The 21,261-nt window shown below is 37.3% G+C and overlaps 1 protein-coding gene across 2 annotated transcripts in view; it reads right to left on the reverse strand.

The window, feature by feature from the left end:
- The window catches only part of ADAM9 (ADAM metallopeptidase domain 9), a 114,340-nt gene that overhangs the window by 22,756 nt on the left and 70,323 nt on the right, over positions 1–21,261 (reverse strand). For both annotated transcript variants that reach the window (XM_036932218.2, XM_036932217.2), the window contains exons 17-19: positions 6,968–7,048; positions 6,592–6,697; positions 777–918 (exon numbers count right to left, since the gene is read on the reverse strand). In XM_036932218.2, coding sequence (XP_036788113.2) covers positions 777–918; positions 6,592–6,697; positions 6,968–7,048 — 329 coding nt within the window. The remainder of the gene's footprint in view (positions 1–776; positions 919–6,591; positions 6,698–6,967; positions 7,049–21,261) is intronic.

A 21,261-nucleotide genomic window follows, 5' to 3' on the forward strand; every position in this document is an offset into this window, starting at 1 on the left:
TTTTGAAATCACCATAATGAAAAACTAGTTACTAAGTAATTACACTGTGCCAGCAATGTGCTACAGGTTTTATTCATTAATATTTTCCACATTCAATCTTGACACCAACCCTAAGAAATAGTTAATGGTATTATTCCCCTTTTAGAGGTACCAAAGCTCAGAGGGTTTTGCTTAATATTCCAGTTCATAATTCTAGCAAATGACAAACTGGTACTTGAAATTTTGATCTAGTATCTCCTACATTCCAATGCAAACATGTTACAAGTGATAGTTGAGGGGCAGTCATGACAGACCGACACGTAGACTAAAAGTGTCAGGGGTCTAAATTATGACAATCCTTTCTTCAATCAAAACATTTCTTAAAAGCTTATAATTCCCAAGATCTGTTTACAAGATTTGAAAAACTCTTCCCCTATGAGAACTGATACTTGAAATAAACATTTTTCAACATTTAGACTTTTTTATCTTTATCCCATCTTTTCATCTCTAATTAAGTAGCCCAAAATTCTACTTACCCCACTATCAGGAACATTGTCAACCAAAATGAACCTTAACTCATTGTCAGAAACATACAAGCCGATCCCCATGACTCTTTCCCTTCACCATTATAAGAGGTAGCTGGTCATCACTCTCCGTTAACCCCTGCTAGTTACGTCAAAAGACTAGAGAGATAACTGAGAACCCTATTTTTAAACCACTCGCTACGATATGACTGCCATCATTAATAATAACATTAAATTATTTAATATGAATTTAAAAGAAAAAAATCTAAGTACTCGTATGTTTGTGATCTCTTCTTTCTTAAGTATATTTTCCGTAGTTGATCTCTCTTGATGAAGACAAAAGCAGCAAATGCAATAAGGGGAACAATCAAGAAGAAGAACACCAGGAGTCCATCCCTCAATGCAGTATTCTTTTCTAGAGAGAAGAATTTTATATTAATGGTCATTAAAATAGAAGTTAAAGCATATCAATTGGAACACACTGATTATAAAAATTTTACATTAATTTTCACATTGTTCTAAACTGATATAAACCGATATAAACTGAATACATTGAGAAGTCTTCCTCACACCTTACCACTGCCCACTGCATCTTTGCCTTCCCAAAGAAAATCACTTTTAACTAGTTTCTTTTATAATCTTACAGTATTTCTTCATGCAAATATAAGCAAAAGCAAAGTATGTTTCTATTGTCAACCCTTTCATACACAAAAGGTAGCATATCTTAAACACTATTCAGCACACTACTTTTTTCACTTATCTCTATATCTTCCCAAAGCACACATACATCACCTTATTTTCTAGACATACAGCTATGCAAAACTCCACTGCAAGGATGTCCCAAAGTTTTTTTAACCAGTACCCTACTGATACTTTCATTTTTCCTATCTGTTGCTAATATTAAAAGAATGCTATAATAACCTTGTACATATGTCACATCATATTGGTGCATGCAGAGGACAATTTTCCACAAATAGAATTGCTGTATCAGAGGGTAAGTGCATTCATCATTTGTTTAAGATATTGTCAAATTGTCCTCCATAGTGGTGGTTACAATTTAGCATGCCAGCCAGTGATATTTAAGAATGCTTCACTGCCTCACCCACGGGGTGAAACTTTTTTTTTATTTTTGCCAACCTGGTAGGTGAAAAATTGTATCTTTCATAATTTTAATTTGCATTTATTTTTTATACTATGAGTTGAGCAACTTTTCTTGTTTAAGAAATGTCATATTTCTTTTTCTGCTCAGTCCTTTCACTATTTTTGTACTGGACTATTGGTTTTTTCCTTCTTAGTTTCTAAAAGCTTTTTATATACTAGATAGATTAGCTTTGTCTATGATATGAATTGGAAACACTTTCCCCATTTTGTCATCTGTCTTATGCCACAATGCTTTTCTCATGCACAGCTTTATTATTCTTAGGTAGTTACATTTATCAATCTTATTTTCTATGGTTTCTAGACTTCAAATCTTTTAAATTAAAAAAATTCATTAATTAACATTAATTTTATCTGCTCCAAGTTCTCTAAGGAAAGAACATCATAAGTATGAACAGGAGTGGTAAGTTTTGAAATTGTCCTCAAAATTTTAAGTTTGTAAAAGCACCAGAAATTTCTGTTAAAACATGAATGAAACTAAACAAAACAACATTCAACTCAATAAAAAACAAAACCATGAAAAATTAAACCAACCTTTGATATATCATTTTATGTTTACTAAAGAGTAGGCAAAATTTAAGTTAAAGCATCCAACACCAGCAAAGTTCTGTTGAAATTGGTACCTTCCTATTGTTAGTGGCATTACACAAATTCATTTGGCATTTTTATTAAGAACCATAAAAAGGATTATATACCTTCAACTTAATAATCTCATTACTGGCAATTTACCCTTCAACTGGAAAAAAAATACCTAAGTATTAAGATATGTACTATAATGTTATCAGTGCATATAAAAACCTTAGGAAAAAACCCAAATGTCGAATAATTAGAAACCAGCTAAGTCAAGTTATAGCACATCCACTCGATGAAATGATACACAGCCACTAAAATCCACAGTTCTGACTTCTACCAGCCAAGATAGAGTAACAGGGACCAGATTCATCCTGCCAACTGTAACTATCAGAAAAGCAGGCAATAAAACACATGAGACAACAGTTTTCAAGACACTGGACATCATCAGGCAACCAAGAACAGTGACCCCAGAGAGACAGAAAACGAAAAAGGTAAGCTTTACAACTGACCAGTTTGCTGCCTAGAGAAAGTTAACAGGTGCTGATGAGGGGTGAGGGAATCCAAGCAAAGCTCTGTGGCCTCCTTGAGTTGAGGAGATGCAGCTGGCTATCTGAGGATGCAAAAGCAGCTCGAGTTCACTGGGCAAAGTACTGGGAGGGAGAGAGCTGCACAGACAGAACTTGAATAATATGCAGAGGGTTTCCTGGAAATATTCAGTTGCGTACTGACCAATGTATGCATGTGAGGAAATGCACATATTTCTCTGAAGCCAGAGAATCACCTGAAGGGATTAGTGGGAATAAACCTCACGGCTCACACAGAACTAAGGAAGAGCGCCGGTTCCTACCTTCAAGTAGAAAACTTCATAATTAGCGTGGCAATGAGTAGAATAAGCAGAAAGTTTCTGCCTCAGTAATGGGGCAAAATCAGATCTAGACTAAATGCTGCTCAGGTCCTGCTTAAAAGAATTTAAAAGCAAGACCCAAAAGTATCAAACTATGCTCAAGTAACTTAAGCATATGAGAACAAACCTCGTCAGTAGAAATCCAAAATTATCAAGGATCCAACTAGGCAAAACTCACAATTTCTGGCATCCTGTAAAAAATTATAAGGCATGCAAAGGGGAAATACCCAAAATGAGGAGAAAAACCAAGCAAAACTAAATAAGAAATGATACAGACGATAGAATTAGAAGGCAAGGACATTATAAATTATAACTATATTCCAAAGTTCAAGAAGTTAGAGTAAAGACTGAACATACTGTGTAGACACATGAAAGATACCAAAAAAAAAAGAAAAAAGAAACAAAATAGAACTTGTAAAAACTGCAATATCCAAAATGAAAAAATACATGAGATAGAATTAATGGCAAGGGCAGGCATTACATTAGGGGGAACTTGAAGAATAATAATAGAAACTATCCAAAATTAAACACGAGAATAAATTACAGAAAAAAAAAAATGAAGGCAAATTACTGAAATGTGAAAGAACTCCAAATAACCAAATAAACATGTAACTGGAGTCCCTGAAGGAGAGGAAAGAGGAAGACAAAAAAAAAATATTTACAGAATAACCAAAATTTTTCCAAATTGGAAAAAATGATAAAAACACAAATCCAAAAAGTTCAACAAATCCCAAGCATACCAAAGCACATTATAATCAAATACTAAAAACCAGAGATAAGGAGGAAATTTTGTAAGATTTTCAGAGGGTAAAAAAGACACATTACAAACAGAAGGCAAAAAAAAAAGGTGGCAGATTTCTCAGGAAAAACAATACAACCCAGCAAACAATACAGAAACATATTTGAAGTAAAAGGGGGAAAAAACTGCCACCCTAGAATTCTTTACCCAGTTAAGTCATCATTCAAGAAGGAAGGCAAAATAAAGACTTTCAGATACACAAAAGCTAAAAGTATTTCTCTCTGGCAGACCTGTATTATAAGAAATGTGAAAAGAAGCCCTTCAAGTAGACATTAAATGATCAGATGGAAATCTGATTTTACCGAAAAAAATGAAGAGCACCAGAAATCGTAATTAAGCAGATAAATATAAAGACCCTTCCTATTATTTAAAATCTCCTTAGAAGATAATCAACTGTTTAAAGCAAAAATAATAATAAGATATTGCAGGGCTCATATTTTAAAATGTGACAATAATAGCACAAAAGCCAGGAGAAAAATGAAAGCTCGCTGAAGTAGTACAATATCACCTGAAGGGAGATTGTGATAGAAAAATCTGAATAAGTTAGATTTAAACCCCAACATCAATAACCAAATTAAATATAGATGGTCAAAAAACTCAGTTAAAGGGCAGAGATTGGCAGGCTGGATAAAAAAGCAAGACCCAATAAATGAAGCCTCCAAGAAAGCTACTTTAAAGACAAACAGATTAAAAGTGGAAAGATGAGAAAGGATTTCCCATGCTGACTAATCAAAAGAAATCTGGAACTTTAGTAGTATCTAATTGCAGAGCAGAAAATATTACCAGGCAGAAAAAGAACTATTTCCTAATGATAAAGGAGTCGATTTATCATGATAAGAGAACCTAAATGTTTATGCACCAAATAACAGAGCTTCACAACACATAAAGCAAAAATTGATCAAACTGCAAGAAGAAATAGGCAAATTAGCAGTTACAACCAGAGACTTCAATATTCCTCTCTCAATAATTGACACAAGTATACAAAAATCAGTAAGGATATAGGAAACTTAAACATCAGTCAACTAACATGAACTAGTTATTTATAAAACTCTCCATCCAATTACAGAAGGGTAAACACTCTTTAAGTATATTCAGAACTTACTAAATTAAACCACATTCTGGACCATAAAACAAGTAAAAATATGAAAGGATTCAAATCATACAAAGTATGTTCTCTGACTGCAGTGGAATTAACGGGCCATCAGTAACACTAAGGTATCTGGAAAATCCCCAGATACCTCAAAGCAAAGTAACACACTTCTGAATAATTCATGAGTCAAAGAAAAAAATAAAAGTAAGTATATTAGAAGTTATTTTGAGCTGAATGAAAATGGAAGTGTAACATTTCAAAATCTGGGGGATACAAGAAAAGCACTTAGTAAAGGAAAACTGGTAACATTACAGTGCCTATAGGAAAAAGGCCTCAAATCAATGGCCTCAACTTCTACCTTAAGAAACTAGAAAAAGAACAAATGAAACCCACAGTTAGCACACTGGGAAAAACTTACTAAGCACATAATTCATGAAGAACTTGTATCCAGAATAAAGAACTCAAAACTCAAGACAAACAACCTAACTATAATCTTGGTAAAAGATTTCAACAGACACATCACCAAAGATCTGTGGATGGCAAAAAAAAAAGTACAGGAAAAAGATGCTCAACTTCATTAGTGATCAGGGAAATACAAATTACAACCGCAGTGAAATATCACTACACAACTACTAGAATGGCTAAAATTAAATGACTGATCATAGTAGGTGTTGCAGGAGACAGAGAAATTAGAACCCTCAGATACAGCTGGAGAGACTATAAAATGGTACAACCACTTTGGGAAACAGTTTGGCAGTTTCTCAAAATGCTAAACATAAACCCACTCTACAAGCCAGCCATTCCACCTAGTACTTACCCAAGAGAGAGAAATGCATGTTCTCATTAGGAAGATACTGGTGAACAGGGAGCTCATTTATAGTCTATCAGGAAATAAAATTAAGTAATTGCTACAGTGTATACCGGTGATTACAGTAACAGGAGAACAAACAGATGGGCATATTAATTCATATTTAAGCAGTCAGGGAAAACTTTCTACTGGAAATAAGGTATAAACCAAAATCTGAGTAGCAATTAGCCAAGTTCCAACATGTTAATAAAACGCAATATGAACTCCCAGAGGCGAAGAGAGAGCCTCTCAGAGGAAAGAAAGGAAGTTTCAATGTCTTAAACATAGCGAAGTTGGAAAGTTAAGCGAGGGGCAAATCAGGCAGGGCATTTAAACCGTGTTAGAGATTTTTGGACTTCATTCTAATAGCAATGCAGAAGCACTAAGTTAAAGCAGGGCACTGACATTATCAAAACTGCATTCTTGAAGAAAAACACTAGAACTCTGTAATTTAGTTGGAACATGGATTACAGAAAGCAAGGTGGGAAACAGGGAGCCTGGTTAAGAAGCTAATAACTATTCTGTAAAGTCCCAGCAAGAAACTGAAGGTAATTAATGGGGCTGAAAAGAATGGCAACATTCATGAGGAATTTAGGAGGCAGAATCAACATAATTTAATCTACAACTGATGTGGGAAATGAGGGAGAGGTACAAGGACGCCCAGTTTCTGACACGGGCCACTGGGAGAGCACAGTAATTTTCTTCTAGATTACTTACCATTGTATGTAGGTCCACTGTCCATACTTCCGCCGTACCCTTTAGTCTCACAATTTGGGGGAGCCCAGCCATTCTCACAGTGACAGTTCTTATTGCTATTACATACCTTCAAAACAATCAAAATACCAATTTTGTTAATTCTGAATAAACTAATATGCCCCGAATCATTAACTCGAGAATGAAAACCAAGAGAAAGGACTAAATTCATGCAAATCCACAGACATTCTTTTTAAGAATGAAAAATGTTTTTGGTATCTGAATTCCCCATATCTAAAAAATCTAAAAATCTTGAGACACCTCATCTAATCTTCAGTGGGAATTCTCATTATTCAGTACTACTTTCATGAAAAAAAAAAAAAAAGAAAAAATTACATACCCCATGTCCATAACACTTTTTCTGAATATCACAGTCATAATTCAGAACAGAAGCATCTACACATTGGAAGTTCCTACAGATCTAGAAAAAAAAAGAAAGAAAAAATGAGTAAGGAAAAATTTAACACATTAACAAAGTACCCAGAAATAATGACCTAGGTGCAGATTATTTCCTTTGTAAGTTCTTTTAAACTTTCAAGGAAGAGTTAACTTCCATATTATATATTTGAGAATGTAGAAAAATAAGTGAAGTAAACAAAGAATAACAATCAGAAAGACAGATGATGCACCTGCCAAAAATAAAGAGAAAACTATCATCTATTCTCCCATACAAGTATAGATGTAAAAATCTTAAGTAAAATGTTCACAAATTGATTTTCTTCAAATCAAAACTAACTACACTGAGCTGTTCCTACTACTGTAAGAACAGCCCGAAGATAGGACATCTATTGCTATAACACCTCACACAAATCGTCATTATTACAACAGATATAAAGTTTGAGACTAATTTTAATTTTTAAAATTCTTTCAAAAGTAAGAATAAAAGGATACTTTGACCTTTCAGTATCAAAACCTATCTTTCACTGTCATGATTAATAATGAAACAATAGAGGCATTTTTATTAAAAGCACTATTGAAAATAAATCATTACTATCTCATTTAGTTCTAGAAATTCTAGTTCATGCAGTATGAAACAGAATGGTTCCCAAATACTGAAAGAGATAAAAAGTATTCTTATTTGAGAAAAATATTAAAGATCAAAAGGAATCAGCTAAAAACTTATCAGAAATTTTCCAGTTTTCTGTAAAATTGATATCTTTATGAAAAACAGCTCTTTTGTGTGAAGTTAGAAAAAAAGACTACCCCTTTTTTAAAGATTGTTGAGTTAGTACTCAATATTAAAATGTTATTAGGCTGCCAACCACATAAAATCAGGATGTTTAAATGCTCTTGAAATAAAGAGCAATTAGAGTCAAACAATGAATATATCAACACATACTTTTATTTTCTAAAAAGTACAGGGTTTCGAATTAACAGTGGTACATGTTAATGGGAGAAGTCAGTGAGTACGATATTTATTGTTGACAGTCAGGGGGTGAAGTTTAGAGTCAGATTGTTTCTTCCAATAATTTGCAATTAATTTTTAAATCAGAAATATATTCATACAATTAAAAAAAAATTAAAGTACAGAAGATTCCACAAATGAGTCCCTCCTCACCTGTCCTCCACCCACTCATTTCTCCTGGATAGCGATTTCAAAGTACTTTTTTCACATAGCCATAAGCTTTTGAGGAGATATTTACTAATAACTTCCCTATTCAGCTAAGAAGAGACTTTTCTTTCAGTAACTGATTTACAGTAGACATAACATCAAATAAGATCACAGAAATTAGAATGTGTTAATATCTGACAGATTTACTTTAGGGAGCAGAAAAATTCCAAGTTCTTGATGGAAAGGGTGTTTTCTCTGGCACTGTTTGCTTTGTGGAATGGGTAGAACCAGAGTGGAAGGGAGCACCTGCTTCAGGTGGTGAAGTCACACATCCTCTCCAGCCTACCCACCCCACAGCACCACCAACCACCACACGAAGGCGGCGGGTCAAGTTAACCACAGACAGGACTTCCCATTTACTGACTGTGAGCTGTAAGTTTGGAGCCAAAGCTGAATTACCTAAGACAATGAACAGAGAGGCAGACAAGTTCTCCTTTTCCACTTCTCTTCCAACTTAATGTTTAGCTTCTCCTCTAAATAAATGTGGAATAAATAAAATATAGAAGTAGTACCAAATTGTCAGCCTGCTCAAAGTGCCTGGAGTCAGCCTTTGGTAGAAGCCAGAAAGGACAGGATACAACCCATCCTACTTCATGGCTGTTTGCTTCCACCAATGTCAGTACAGTGCACATACCAAGCACTTGCTATCCTTCTTGTACATAAATGGTGTCTGGACAGACTAAGAAAACTTAATAAAATGCAAAAAAGACAGAAGGCCTTAAAATATAATAATAATTACCTAGAATTTAAAGCCGGTGCTTTTCAAATAAAAAAACTACACACTAGCAGTCAGGGTTTAGAATTAACAGTGGTACATCTTAATGGGAGAAGTCAGTGGGTACTATATTTATTGTTGACAGTCAGGGAGTGAATACATTAATGTATTTCTCCTGCTGTTACAAAAACAAGTAGCATTAACAAAAAGAAAGATCTACATAACTGCCAAACCAAACTCATTCAAACACACACACACACACACACACACACACACACACACACACACACACACACACACACGATTTATGCAAGATAGCAAGAGGAAATATGAAGAAAACATTTTAAAACAGCACTAAATAAGACTATAGAAACAAGCAAAATGTTACTAAACCATGCCGAGAAAAGCTAAGGTCCAACAAAATTATAAAAATACAAAAAGAACACACAAGAAAATATTTGTATTTTATTGGGATAAAAAGTTTCCCAAGAATGGCTGGAAAACAATACAAAACAAAATTGAAATGATTCCATGATATGTTTTAATTTCTTTATAGCAAAGACAAATGACAAACTGTAAAAAATATTTACAACAGACGTAACTATAACTGATGGACAGTTAATATTCTTTATATATGAGGAGACCTTAAAAACAATACTAAAATGATGACCAACAGAAAGACAGAAAGACATGACTATGTACTTAACAGGAAAAAAATACAAAGAGCTAAAAAGATATGAAAAGATACCCAAAAAAGTGATGAGGCTTTTCATCACTTAATCAGGATGTCAAAAATTAAGATTGATAACATATAATACAGCAAGAAGAGGAGGGGGAAAGAAACCGTATATACAATTAGTGGAATGTAAATCGTTCCCACCTTATTGAGAAGTAAATTGGCGGTTTCTATCAAACTTTAAATGTATATATCCCTTAATTTAAAAAACCGACTCCTAGAAATCTGTCCTACAGAAGTACTTACAAAAGTAGTTGATATTAAATGTAGAAAAGTGTTCAGTGCTAATAAAAATAAACTAATAAACTGTAGACAATATAAACTTCTGCAATGTGGTTAAATAATTGGAATATCTGTAATGGAATGAAGCAGATCTCCATATATAATAACATAGAGATCTCCGCAATGTGCTCTTAAGTTACAACATTTCAGAACATTATTTAGAGTCTAATCCTAAAGTCTAAGAAGGAAGGTGGTGAGGCTGTATGTCCATTTGTAAATGCCCAGAAAGAGGACTGGACAGATGTAAAATACAGTGTTAATCATAGGTACCCCTCAGAAATGAGTTTGGAAAGAGGAGTCAGTGTGTAGGGTATCAGCAGGGGACCTTTATTTTCTGTTTTATACAATATTTAAAAAATTTTTAGTAATGAAAATAGGATATTCCCATAATGTTTAAGTCTTTTACCAAAGGAAGAAAAAACTTAGACTGGGCCATAAAGTAAATGTAATTATATGCTATTCACAAGGTACACACTTATAACAAAATAACCCTCAAAAGGGTTGGGTAAAACTTCTATTAGGCAAACAAATATAAAAGAAGAATGGTAACAATATCAATTACAGTAAAATTTAAGAACAAAATCATGAAGCTATAGCTAAGGGGCATTTTAAACTAATAAAAGATATAACTCACAACTAAAATGTAATAGTCAACAAATTCTGCTACAAACATAGCTTCAGCATTCTTAGCATAAAAAATATTGTAACTACAGAGGGAAATGAGAAGAGAAAGCTACTAGGAGGCTTCAAATCCTTTCTCTAATTCTTTAACACATTAACAAGAACAATAAGTAAGAAAGTGAAAGATCTGAATATACAATTATCAAACACTATGTGTTATAAGCAAGAATACGTTCTTCAAATGCATTCACAACATTTGTCCAAAAATGAACATACAGAATTAACTCGTTAAACATGATGTTCCATTCCTAGGAATGACCAAAGTACCAAACCTGAAGTGAACACCTGATGGCTTTGAAAGCCATTCAAAGCATTTTCAATTTCCAAAGCAGACTCATTTTCAGTCAGCAAATCTTGATTTTCAAACCAGAAAAATCAGCACTTTTTGTAGTAGCAATAAGTCCAGAGAAAAATCTTACATAACTTTGGAAACACATAAATTCAGCAACTTCTATCACCACTGTCATGAATTCTTTCCACTGTAGACTCAGCCTATGAAATGCCAATGAAAGTCTGAATATCAGTGTTGTACTATTGTCAATCATGGTTACAAGAACACTTACAAAATCACTTCTGAAGAACAGGGCACCAACTGACCTTCATTTTTTAATTTAATTTTTTAAAACAAAATAATAAGTGCACATGGATAAAAATCAAGTTGCACTAAAAATGTTTATGACAAAACAACTCTATGACCCATTTCTAACCACTCTGCCAATCTAGCAGCCTAGAAGCAACACTATTTCTACTGATAATTCTGTATTTTAAATTAGTGTATTTCTTGAGTTTTCTATTCTAGACATCATCCATTAATGTCCTTTATGATAGATAAGAATTCAGCTTTCTAACAGAAACCCAAATGCCCCTCCTGCACCTTCTCAAAGTATCGATTAATATTTATGTCACTAATACTGGGGTGTTATCCACTCAGTATATTACATGCCAATATTCCCTGAGGAAGTTCAGAACTAGGCAACAGATGTCAGGGAAGGCTGACAACTAGACATCAAAGTATCATCTTTATTATCAATAGGGCACTTAACACAACTAAATAGCAAAATGGGCTTCCTAATACTGCACCCCAAAATCAAACTTACCTGCCTAGTCACAGGCTGCTCTTGGACCACCACAGTCCTCCCCCCACAGAAGCAGAGCCCGCCCTGCTAATTTTACTGCATGGTTGAGAGAGCAGACCAGAATGCGCCCTCTCTGCAGACAGGGAGATCTGAAAAGAGAAGACAGAAGGGGCTGAGCCACCCACGTCCAGTGTCTTCTCCCAAACTCACCAGTTGCATCCATCACTTTGCTTCCCTTGAACAAAGTGAAGGAGGAACACACTAAGGCTGGGGTATTATTTTTTCCAGCTGTACTGAGACATAATTGCCATATAATATTCTGTGAGTTTAGGTGTACAATGTGTTGATTTGATTAATTTATTTTGCAAAACGATAACCATAGTAGGATTAGTTTTAATTGCATTACTCCACAAAATTACCATTTCTTTTTCTATAGCAAGAACATTTAAGATCTACTCTCTACATTCAAATATATAATACAGTATTATTAACTGTAATCACTATGCTGAATTATAGATCCCCAGAACTTATTCATATAATAAGTGAAAGTTTGTACCCTTTGACCAACATCTCCACATTTTCACACATACCACCCAGACCCCGGGCAAGCCACCATTCTACTTTCTGTTTCTGAGTTTGGCTTTTTAGATTCCACGTGCAAGTAAGCTCATACAGTATTTGTCTTTCTCTGTCTGACTTATTTCACTTAACCTCATGTCCTCAAGCTCCACCCATGTTGTAATGGCAAGATTTTTTTTCTTTTTCATAGGTAAATAATATATCATAGAATATATATACCACTTCTTCTTTATCCATTCATTCATACATGAACAATGTAGATTGATTCTGTATCTTGCCTATAGTAATAAATGCTGCAATGAACAAACAATGTGGATATTTCATCAAGATCCTGTTTTCATTTCCTTTGGATATATGCCCAGGAGTGAAATTGCTGGATCATATGGTAGATCTATTTTCAATTTTTTGAGGAAACTCCATATTATTGTCCACAGTGGCTGTGCCAGTTTACAGTCCTACCACCAGTTCACAAGGGTTCCCTTTTCAGCACATCTTATGAACATTTATCTCTTGTCTTTTTGATGATAGCTGTATAACGAAGATGAGGTGATATCTCATTGTGGGTTTGATTTGCATTTCCTTGTGATTAGTGATGCTGAGCATCTTTCCATATACTTGTTGGCCATTTTATTGTCTTGTAGAAATGTCTGTTCAAGTCCACTGCACATTTTTTAAACAGGTATTTTGTATTCGCTATCAAGTTATGAGTTCCTTTTGTATTTTGGATATAAACTCCTTATCAGATGATTATTTGCAAATATTTTCTCCCATTCCATATACTGCTTTTTCATTTTGTTGATTATTTTTTATTGTGCAGAGATATTTTTAGTTGAATATAGTCTCACTTAATCATTTTTGTTTTTGCTGCTTGTGCTTTGATGCCATATCCAAAAAAATCACTGCTAAAACCAATGTCAAGGAGTTTTCTGCCTGTTTTCTTCTCAGTGTTACAATTTCAGATCTTATGTTTAAGTCTTTAATCCATTTGGTGTTAAGTTTTGTGAGCAGTCTAACACAGGTGTCCAGTATCACTGATTATTCGATAGCATGTGAATATCGTTTTGCCATACACTTACTGAACGGATTATCCTTTCCCCTTTGGGTAGCCTTGGCTCCCTTGTCAAATACTACTTGACCATATATGTAGGGGTTTGCTTCCGGGCTTTCAATTCTGTTCCCTTGGTCTATGTATCTTTTTATGCCAGTACTGTACTGTTTTGATTGCTATAGCTTTGTAATATTGTTTAAAATTAGGAATTTTGATGCCTCCAGCTTTGGTCTTCTTTCTCAGGATTGCTTGTGGTACCATTCAAATTTTAGGATTGTTTGCTATTTTCCTGTCAAAAATGTCACTGGAATTTTGATAGAGATTGAACTAAATCTGCAGATTGCTCTGGGTAGTATGAACATATTAACAGTATCAAGTCTTCCAATCCATGAACATGGAATATCTTTTAAGATCATTGGATTTTTATCTTTCACTCCACTAATGTGGTGTACTACATTTATATATTTGCTTATATTGAAACAGCTTTGTATTCCAGGATAAATACCCCTTGATCACTGTGTTTTGTTTTTTTACGGAGATATTTTTTCCTTTTTTTTCTTTTATTAAGGTATCATTGATATACAGTCTTATGAAGGTTTTACATGAGCAACATTGTGGTTACAACACTAACCCATATTATCTAGCCCCCACCACACCCCATTGCACTCACAGTCCACCACTGTAGAAAACAATAGTCATTACTTGTCTTCTCCATGCTATACTGCTTCCCTGTGACCTATCTATATTATGTGTGCTAATAATAATGCTCTTTATCCCTTCTCCCTCCCTCCCCACTCACCCTTCCAACCTCTTCCCTTTGGTAACCTCTAGTCCTTCTTGGAGTCTGAAAGTCTGCTGTTTTGTTCCTTCAGTTTTGCTTTGTTCTTATGTGTATGATCTTTTTAATAGGCTGTTGAATTTGGTTTACTAATATTGTGTTGAGAATTTATGCATCTATATTTATCAGGGATACTGGAATGTAATTTTCATTTCTCATAGTGCCCTTATCTGGCTTTAGTATCAGGGTAATGTCAGCATCATGAAATGACTTTGAGAGTGTTGTCTTCTCTAATTTTTTAAACAATTTAAGAAGGGTTGGCATTTATTCTTCTTTAAATGTTTGGCAGAATTAACTAGTTAAACCATCTGGTCCTGGGTTTTTCTTATTAGGATATTATAGATTACTGATTCAATCGCCTTACTAGTTACTTATCTGTTAAGATTGTCTATTTCATCATGATTGAGTCTTGGTAGATTGCATTTTTATAGAAATGTATCCATTTATTCTAAGTTGTCCAATTTGTTAGGGTATAATTGCCCATAGTAATAGCTAATGAATCTTGTACTACTGTGAAATCATTGTGATGTCTCCTCCTCCATTTCTGATTTTGAGTTTTGTTTTCTTTTTCTTAGTCTAATTAAAGATTTGTCAGTTTTGTTTATATTTCCAAGAGACCAGCTTCTGTTTGTTTAATCTTTTCTACTGTTTTTTCTAGTCTCTATTTCATTTATCTATACCGATCTTTGTTATTTCCTTCCATCAACTAACTTTTGGCTTTTTTGATGTCATAATTAATCACTTTTTATATTATGTACTCATTAATAAATTATTTTAACTATAGTTATTTTTAACACTCTTGCTCTTTAACTTTCATATTGGAGTTAAGTGGTTAAATGTAACCAACATATTACAGTACTAGAGTATTCTGAACTTGACCATATATTTACCTTTACCAGTGTGTTGTATAGTCTCATATTTTCATGTTACCAATTATCATCATTTTACTTCTAAGAAACTCCTTTCAGCATTTTCTTACAAGGCAGAACTAATGATGATGAATGCCCTCAGCTTTTGTTTGCCTGGGAATATCTTTTTCTCTCTTTCATTTCTGAAAAACAACATTGTCCAAGAGTATTCTTGGTTACCAATGTTTTTCTTTTGTTACTTGGAATATATCCTCCCACTTTCTTCTGGCCTGTAAGATTTCTGATGAGAAATCTATTAATAACCTTTCTCAGGTTTTCTTGTATGTTACAAGATTCTGTTCTCTTGCTGCTTTTAAGATTCTCTCTTTGTGTTTAAATTTGACAGATTTATTACAATGTGTCTTGGAGAAGAACTCTTTAAGTTGAGCTTCTTAGGGGACCTATTTGCTTTATGAACTTGAATATCCAGTTTTCTCCTCAGCTTTGGGAAGTTCTCAAACATTACTTCTTTAAATAAGCTTTCCATTCCCTTCTTCTTCTCCTTCCCCCTGCAGAAAAATTATGGGCCAAAAGATTTCTTATAGTCCTATGCTGTGCCACCTTGGGTGAGGGGTGATGCAGATGAAGTCAAACTGTTCCTCTTACCCTCACCAAGGTATCCAAACTTGCATTTTTTTGCTCTAACATTGTGCTGGAACTTCTCTGCTAGAAACATGGACTTCCACAGAGGCTCTCTCATCTGTGGGACTAAGACAGTGTTTTCCACAAGCTTCCAGACTGTAGTCCAGAAGGGCTAGAGTCAGGTACAGGCCACTGCAGTGTCCACAGCCAGAACCAAGGTCTCTTTGTCTGTTGCCTGACACACAGTGAGCAGGGTCTCTCCAAGGACCCTTGACATATGACGCTGGAAGCCACAGCTCCCACAGAAGCACTGTTGTCTATGGATGGATACCAAATAGTTACTGCTGGGTGGACACAACCAAGGGACCTCTTGTTTAGCCATGTTTCTGAGGTCACTCAAAAACCTAGGAGTGTTGTTTTAATGGACAGTGAAGCGGGGAATAACTATCCCTTGCCAACAATTAAGACAAAACACTGCTGATTTCAAAGCCAAGTTCTAAGAGTACATTTTCTTTCTTGTATAGCTTTTGTTTTTCACTACAGCTAACACTTGTCTTTCTTTTTATACAATTGGTCTTTGTCATATCAATACTCAACCCTAACCAAAAGAAAAATAAAGCTATTATATTAGTTCCTCTTTTGAGCTTCCCTTCTCTAGAAACTTCCCTTATAGGGTCCCTGTGCTCTGATCTGAGTGATAAATTTTCCTAACCTGGTACACAGCTGCTATCTTGGAACTTCTCCTTGACATTCTTGTGTGTCTTAGATTACAATTATTTCTCTTTTTGGTTTACTTCTTCATTTCCTGGGACATTAGATGATTTACTAAGAAAGGGTAAATAAACAATAAATTTTCTGAGTCTCTGAATGTCTGAAATGTTTTTATTATGCCCTCTCACTTGATTGATAATTTGGAGGTGTACAGAATTCTAGGTTGAGAATCTTTCAGAAATGAAAGTATTGCTCCCTTGTCTGAATCAGAGTTCAGTTCTCAGTCTCATTCCTTTATTTGTGACCTATTTTTGGTGTTATGTTTTGTTTGTTTCTGAAAGTTCTATCATTGCAATTACATGAGAAAATAAATCCAAATTATAAAATAATCAACTGATTTTCATTTACTTAGAAAATTCTAATATAATCAATAATAAAAATATGTAACACTAAATATAGGGCTGGTAACAAAATTAATATATGCACATGACTATGTTGTTCTAATTATCAGTAACACCCAGTCAAAATTGTGAACAAAATAGCTTTCTTATCAATGAAAAATAATTAGAAAGTATAACATAACAAATTAGAAAATAGTAGAAAAGGGACCTATTCATAATAGCAATAAAAATATAAAAATACATAGCAATAAAACTAACAAAAAAATAGAAAGGATCTCTATGACTAAATCTTTAAAAGAAGAATCTACAAAGAAAAAAAATGGAGAGACATGCCATGTTCTATTTTTTTTTATTAAATGAAACTTTATCTGAAAAATGCTCTTTAAATTATAATGCTATGCCTACTTGGATAAGGGAATTGTAGTATCAGTTAAATAACAGTAGCTAAACCTAAAAGAGATCAATCAAAATTAGCTTAAAGACAGCAACACCTGCAGAGCTGTGCCATGGCTGTGGGTGGTCAGGACCCAGTTGCCGTGAGCTGAGTCACACCTGCAGGTCACCCCTGCCCCCAGGGCCCTCACAGTGACACCCTCCTCTTTCCTGGGCGGGGGTGGGGGGGGCTGAGGATTCAGGGGATCCCGGGACAGGTTGTGTGGCCTCTGTGGGCTGCAGGTAAAGCAACAGGAGCAGAAGGGCCGCTTGGGAAAGGCTGCAGGTGGGCCTGGGCATCAGCCAGCATTTGTCTGATGCGGTCGCCTTCTCTTCTTAGCTTCGTGAGGTTTCTGTCAGTCAGCACAGCTGCCTCCCAGCTTTTCTGAGCCCTTTTCTCATGCAAGAAGAACTCCCTTTGGTAGAAGGACCTGGTTCTCTCCAATCCTTTGCCCATGTCTTCGGCTATCTTGTTATGCAGCTGGAGAATCTGAAACTCAAAGTTCCATTTTCTGCACAAGTTGGTCAGTTTCTTCTTGATTTCTGCACACCTCTTTTCCTCCTTATTGATTTGGCTCTCAAGTTGCATGGCACGTTCTTGGTGCAGTTCAAGCAGACTCTGGAGCTTCAGCTGAAGAAGTCCACTTTCCGGCTGTAGGATTTCACACCTCAGAGATGTTACCTCTGCCTGGAGGGCGGCTTTTTGTTTTCTCAGCTCTTCATTCACTTGCTTTTGTTCCCTCAATGATCTGGCTCTCTCAGGACTCTGAGGGGACACAGGGGAGTCAGCATCGTGCATGTCAGCCTTCAGTGCAACTTCTGACCCGGGGACAGGATGCTTGCAGTTTCCCACTTCCTGCTTTTGCTTGACGTCCAGGCTTCTGCCATCCAGATGTCTCGGGGGTGCAAGTGCAGGGACGGCGTGGAGCAGGGTCTCAGCTGCTGACGGTAGTCGGCTGACTCCCTCTTTCAGAACCTGTTCCGCACGTGCGTTTGACCACAACAGCCCTTCCTTCTCCTCCTCCTTTTCCTTCGCTTCTGCATGCATCTTGCAATGTCCTGGGCAAGGACTTCTGCCCTTCCCGGAAAAACAAGTGTCCAACTTGTTCTCCATCTTTCTGTGATGCCCAGAGGGTCAGTTTCTCATCAGTGGCCTTGGGAATTGCAGGAGGCTGGCTCCCCCATCCCTTTGCCAGAAGGCCCAGAGTATCCTGGAAGGACAGCCTCAGGTGTGTGGTCACCACTGCCAAGCTCAGGCTTTGTAGGGTTGGAGGACTGGCCTCCTCCGCAGGTGGCCTGCCGGTGTCATCGGCTGGAGTCGATCATTCTGCAGTGTCACCACGGTTTCCAGGTACTTCATGGTGGCAGAACAGTTTCTGCCCTTAGCCTTGGTGCATTGTGAATTCCATCCTCTGCTTACCATGAAAATCAGCCCCACACAACCTGCCAGGGTCCCCGAGGGGACTCCAAGGAGTCCTGTTAGGCATCCCCAGTTCCCAGCGATCGCCAGGAGAGCCCCCCACAGGTGCTCCAGGATCAGCTGGCACATGGATCCGGTGACAGGCAGCAGGCCCTCCATGGCTGCGGGGTCTCCACAGCTCTGCCTTCCAGTGCCAGTGTCTGTGGTCAGAAGCAACCACTCAAGACCCTGCAGAGTTCCGTCACTAAGGTCAACAAGGGCCCTACCAATAGGGCAGGTCAGTTAGATGGGGGAGGGGCGGCCCGCCAGGTTCTAGAGCCCTGCTCTCCCTACCTGCTCTGACGGAGGAAGTGATGTCTGTCACCTGCGCAGGCACGCGGGGCAGGAAGGAAAGGCCTTTCCCAGCCAGAGCTCTGACACTCTAGGCCCACCTGGCCCTGCAGCCAACCTGGGTGACAGCACAGGGCCAGGCCTGGCCCCTCTCTGTGTATGAGGGCCAGTCAGGGCAGAGCTGCTGGGACCCATCCCGGCTGAGGCCCCATCTTCTGGTTTAACATTTTCTTCTGCTTTAGAGAAGTCCACTGCTGCCCACCAGGGCCTGGGCATGTCCCTCCTCTGAGGTTCCCTCTCTCCTTGTGTTTTTGTCCCTGTGGGTGTTGTGTGAACATGTTTCTAGACCCTGCTTTACAGGATCCTAGAAACATGATTGGGGCATGATTTCTTGTTCATAAAGTAACTTCAGAATCTTTGCAGGCAACCAGATAGTTAAGCAATGCAATCACACTTTGCATGGTGTTACCCAGAATGTTCTCCTGATGTTCCAGAATTACTTCAAAAGTGAGTGGGACCAGTTTGCTGTCCTCCACAAGACTCTAAAGAAAGTTGATGTGGCTGAAATCGCAGGGAATTATTCAGGCAGCGAGTCTCAAATCATCATAGTAGACTGGTACAAGTTGGGTTGTGTTCAGTCATCGCAACTAGAAGCTTCAGAGCATATGCTGGTACTGGGTCAGGCTCTGCGGGATGTGCTCTTGCTGGGGAAGTACGATATCTCTGATGAGAGCCAGAAGATTGCTGTCAGAATCAGCCTCTGCCTCCCTCTTGCCATCCTCCACCTCCTGGTTCACAAGTAGAGATGTGGTTTCTGAGAGCAACCACAAGCTGAAGAGTCTCCACTCCACATTTTGGCTTGGAACCAAGGAGACTAAGGGTGGCAGGATATAATCAACAACCGTAGAGCAATAGTCTTTCAATAAAATAGGATACTGTATTATTGCTTCCAAAGTCGACAATGTGATCTCGATAAATTCTTCCAATGCCATGAGTCCTGTGGCTCCATCTATGTTAGTTTCTCCTATATCTACTGATTTACTATGACTCTGGAGTCAAAAATGGGCCTGCTGTGGTCCAGTGGTTTTTCTTAAAATACCTTTAAAAGAGGAGAAAATCTTCGAGACATAAGCTCTCTGAAAACAGCATACAGGATACCTTCAATTGTTTTTTTCAGTCTATGAAAGAATAGTTCCATAACTGAAAAGGAACTCTTCTGTTACAACTTGAGGTCGAAATACCTGAGAAGTTACGAGGTGAAGCACTATAGGCATCAGGGGTAGACACGTTTTTAGCTGCTTCACTTGAACTCTGGTGTTTACGACCAGAAACATTGGCCAAGGCATTAAGAATGTCACCCAGGATGCACGGCAGCTCCTGCACGAGGAGGCGGAGGAGAAGAGCCAGGCATTTGGGCAGGTACTCACTGCCGCTTTGCTGCTCCTTGCCTGGAGCCGTCTTTCTGCTGTCTCTCTCCATGCACATCACCTGTCTTATCTCCTCATAGGCCTGAGTGTTAGACTCTATACGTGGGAACTGGAAGGATACCTTGAGGCATAGGGCTAGACTTATCCAGACAGGATTTCCATTTGCTTCGAGAAGGCAGCAAGGCTATCAGTAAATCTGGATCACCTTAATCCAATCAGAGACTGAGAAGACTCAAAAGTGGGCTTCTTTCCTCTACTGGGAGAAATAAAAGATGGATGGCACCCATAACAACATAAGATGAGCTCCAGAATGACGCTCCCCTCCTTCATGCTCTCCCCAGTGCCTTCCCACTACAGGCTACAGCAGAATAAATTGACTTTACTGACAAGGGAACACTGGTGATTAGAAGTATTCACAAGCTTGAAGATTCCTCTGGGGCATGCCATCAAACATGTTAAGATAAGCCTTGCTTGGCAGCTGAGCAGCAGCATCTCATGGTTATGAATCAAAACATAAAGAAGAACTAGGAACGCTTTTGCTCTAATGCAGGTTGAAGGACTGTCAAGTAAGCAGGTAACTGTAGAGACAAACTCCTTTTCTTGGATTAGTCTCTGAAGATGAATCCCAGAAGACAGCACAGCAGTGAATAAGGTCAGCATGTACTGCTGAGCTTTACAGATGGCAGAGGCCAGGGAGCTGGTGACCGAGTCAGTCCCACCTTCTCAATAACATTCTGGAAGGCGGTAGGAGAACGGTGAGTGATTCTACACAAAGCTGATATCGCTGTTACCCTAAGAGATTCAGCAGTGGAGTGTTTGAACAGGTACCATAACACAGGTCCAGTTTCTCCAGTAA

The sequence above is a fragment of the Manis pentadactyla genome, chromosome 7 (assembly GCF_030020395.1).
Source record: "Manis pentadactyla isolate mManPen7 chromosome 7, mManPen7.hap1, whole genome shotgun sequence".
In the NCBI taxonomy this organism is placed as follows: Eukaryota; Metazoa; Chordata; class Mammalia; order Pholidota; family Manidae; genus Manis; species Manis pentadactyla.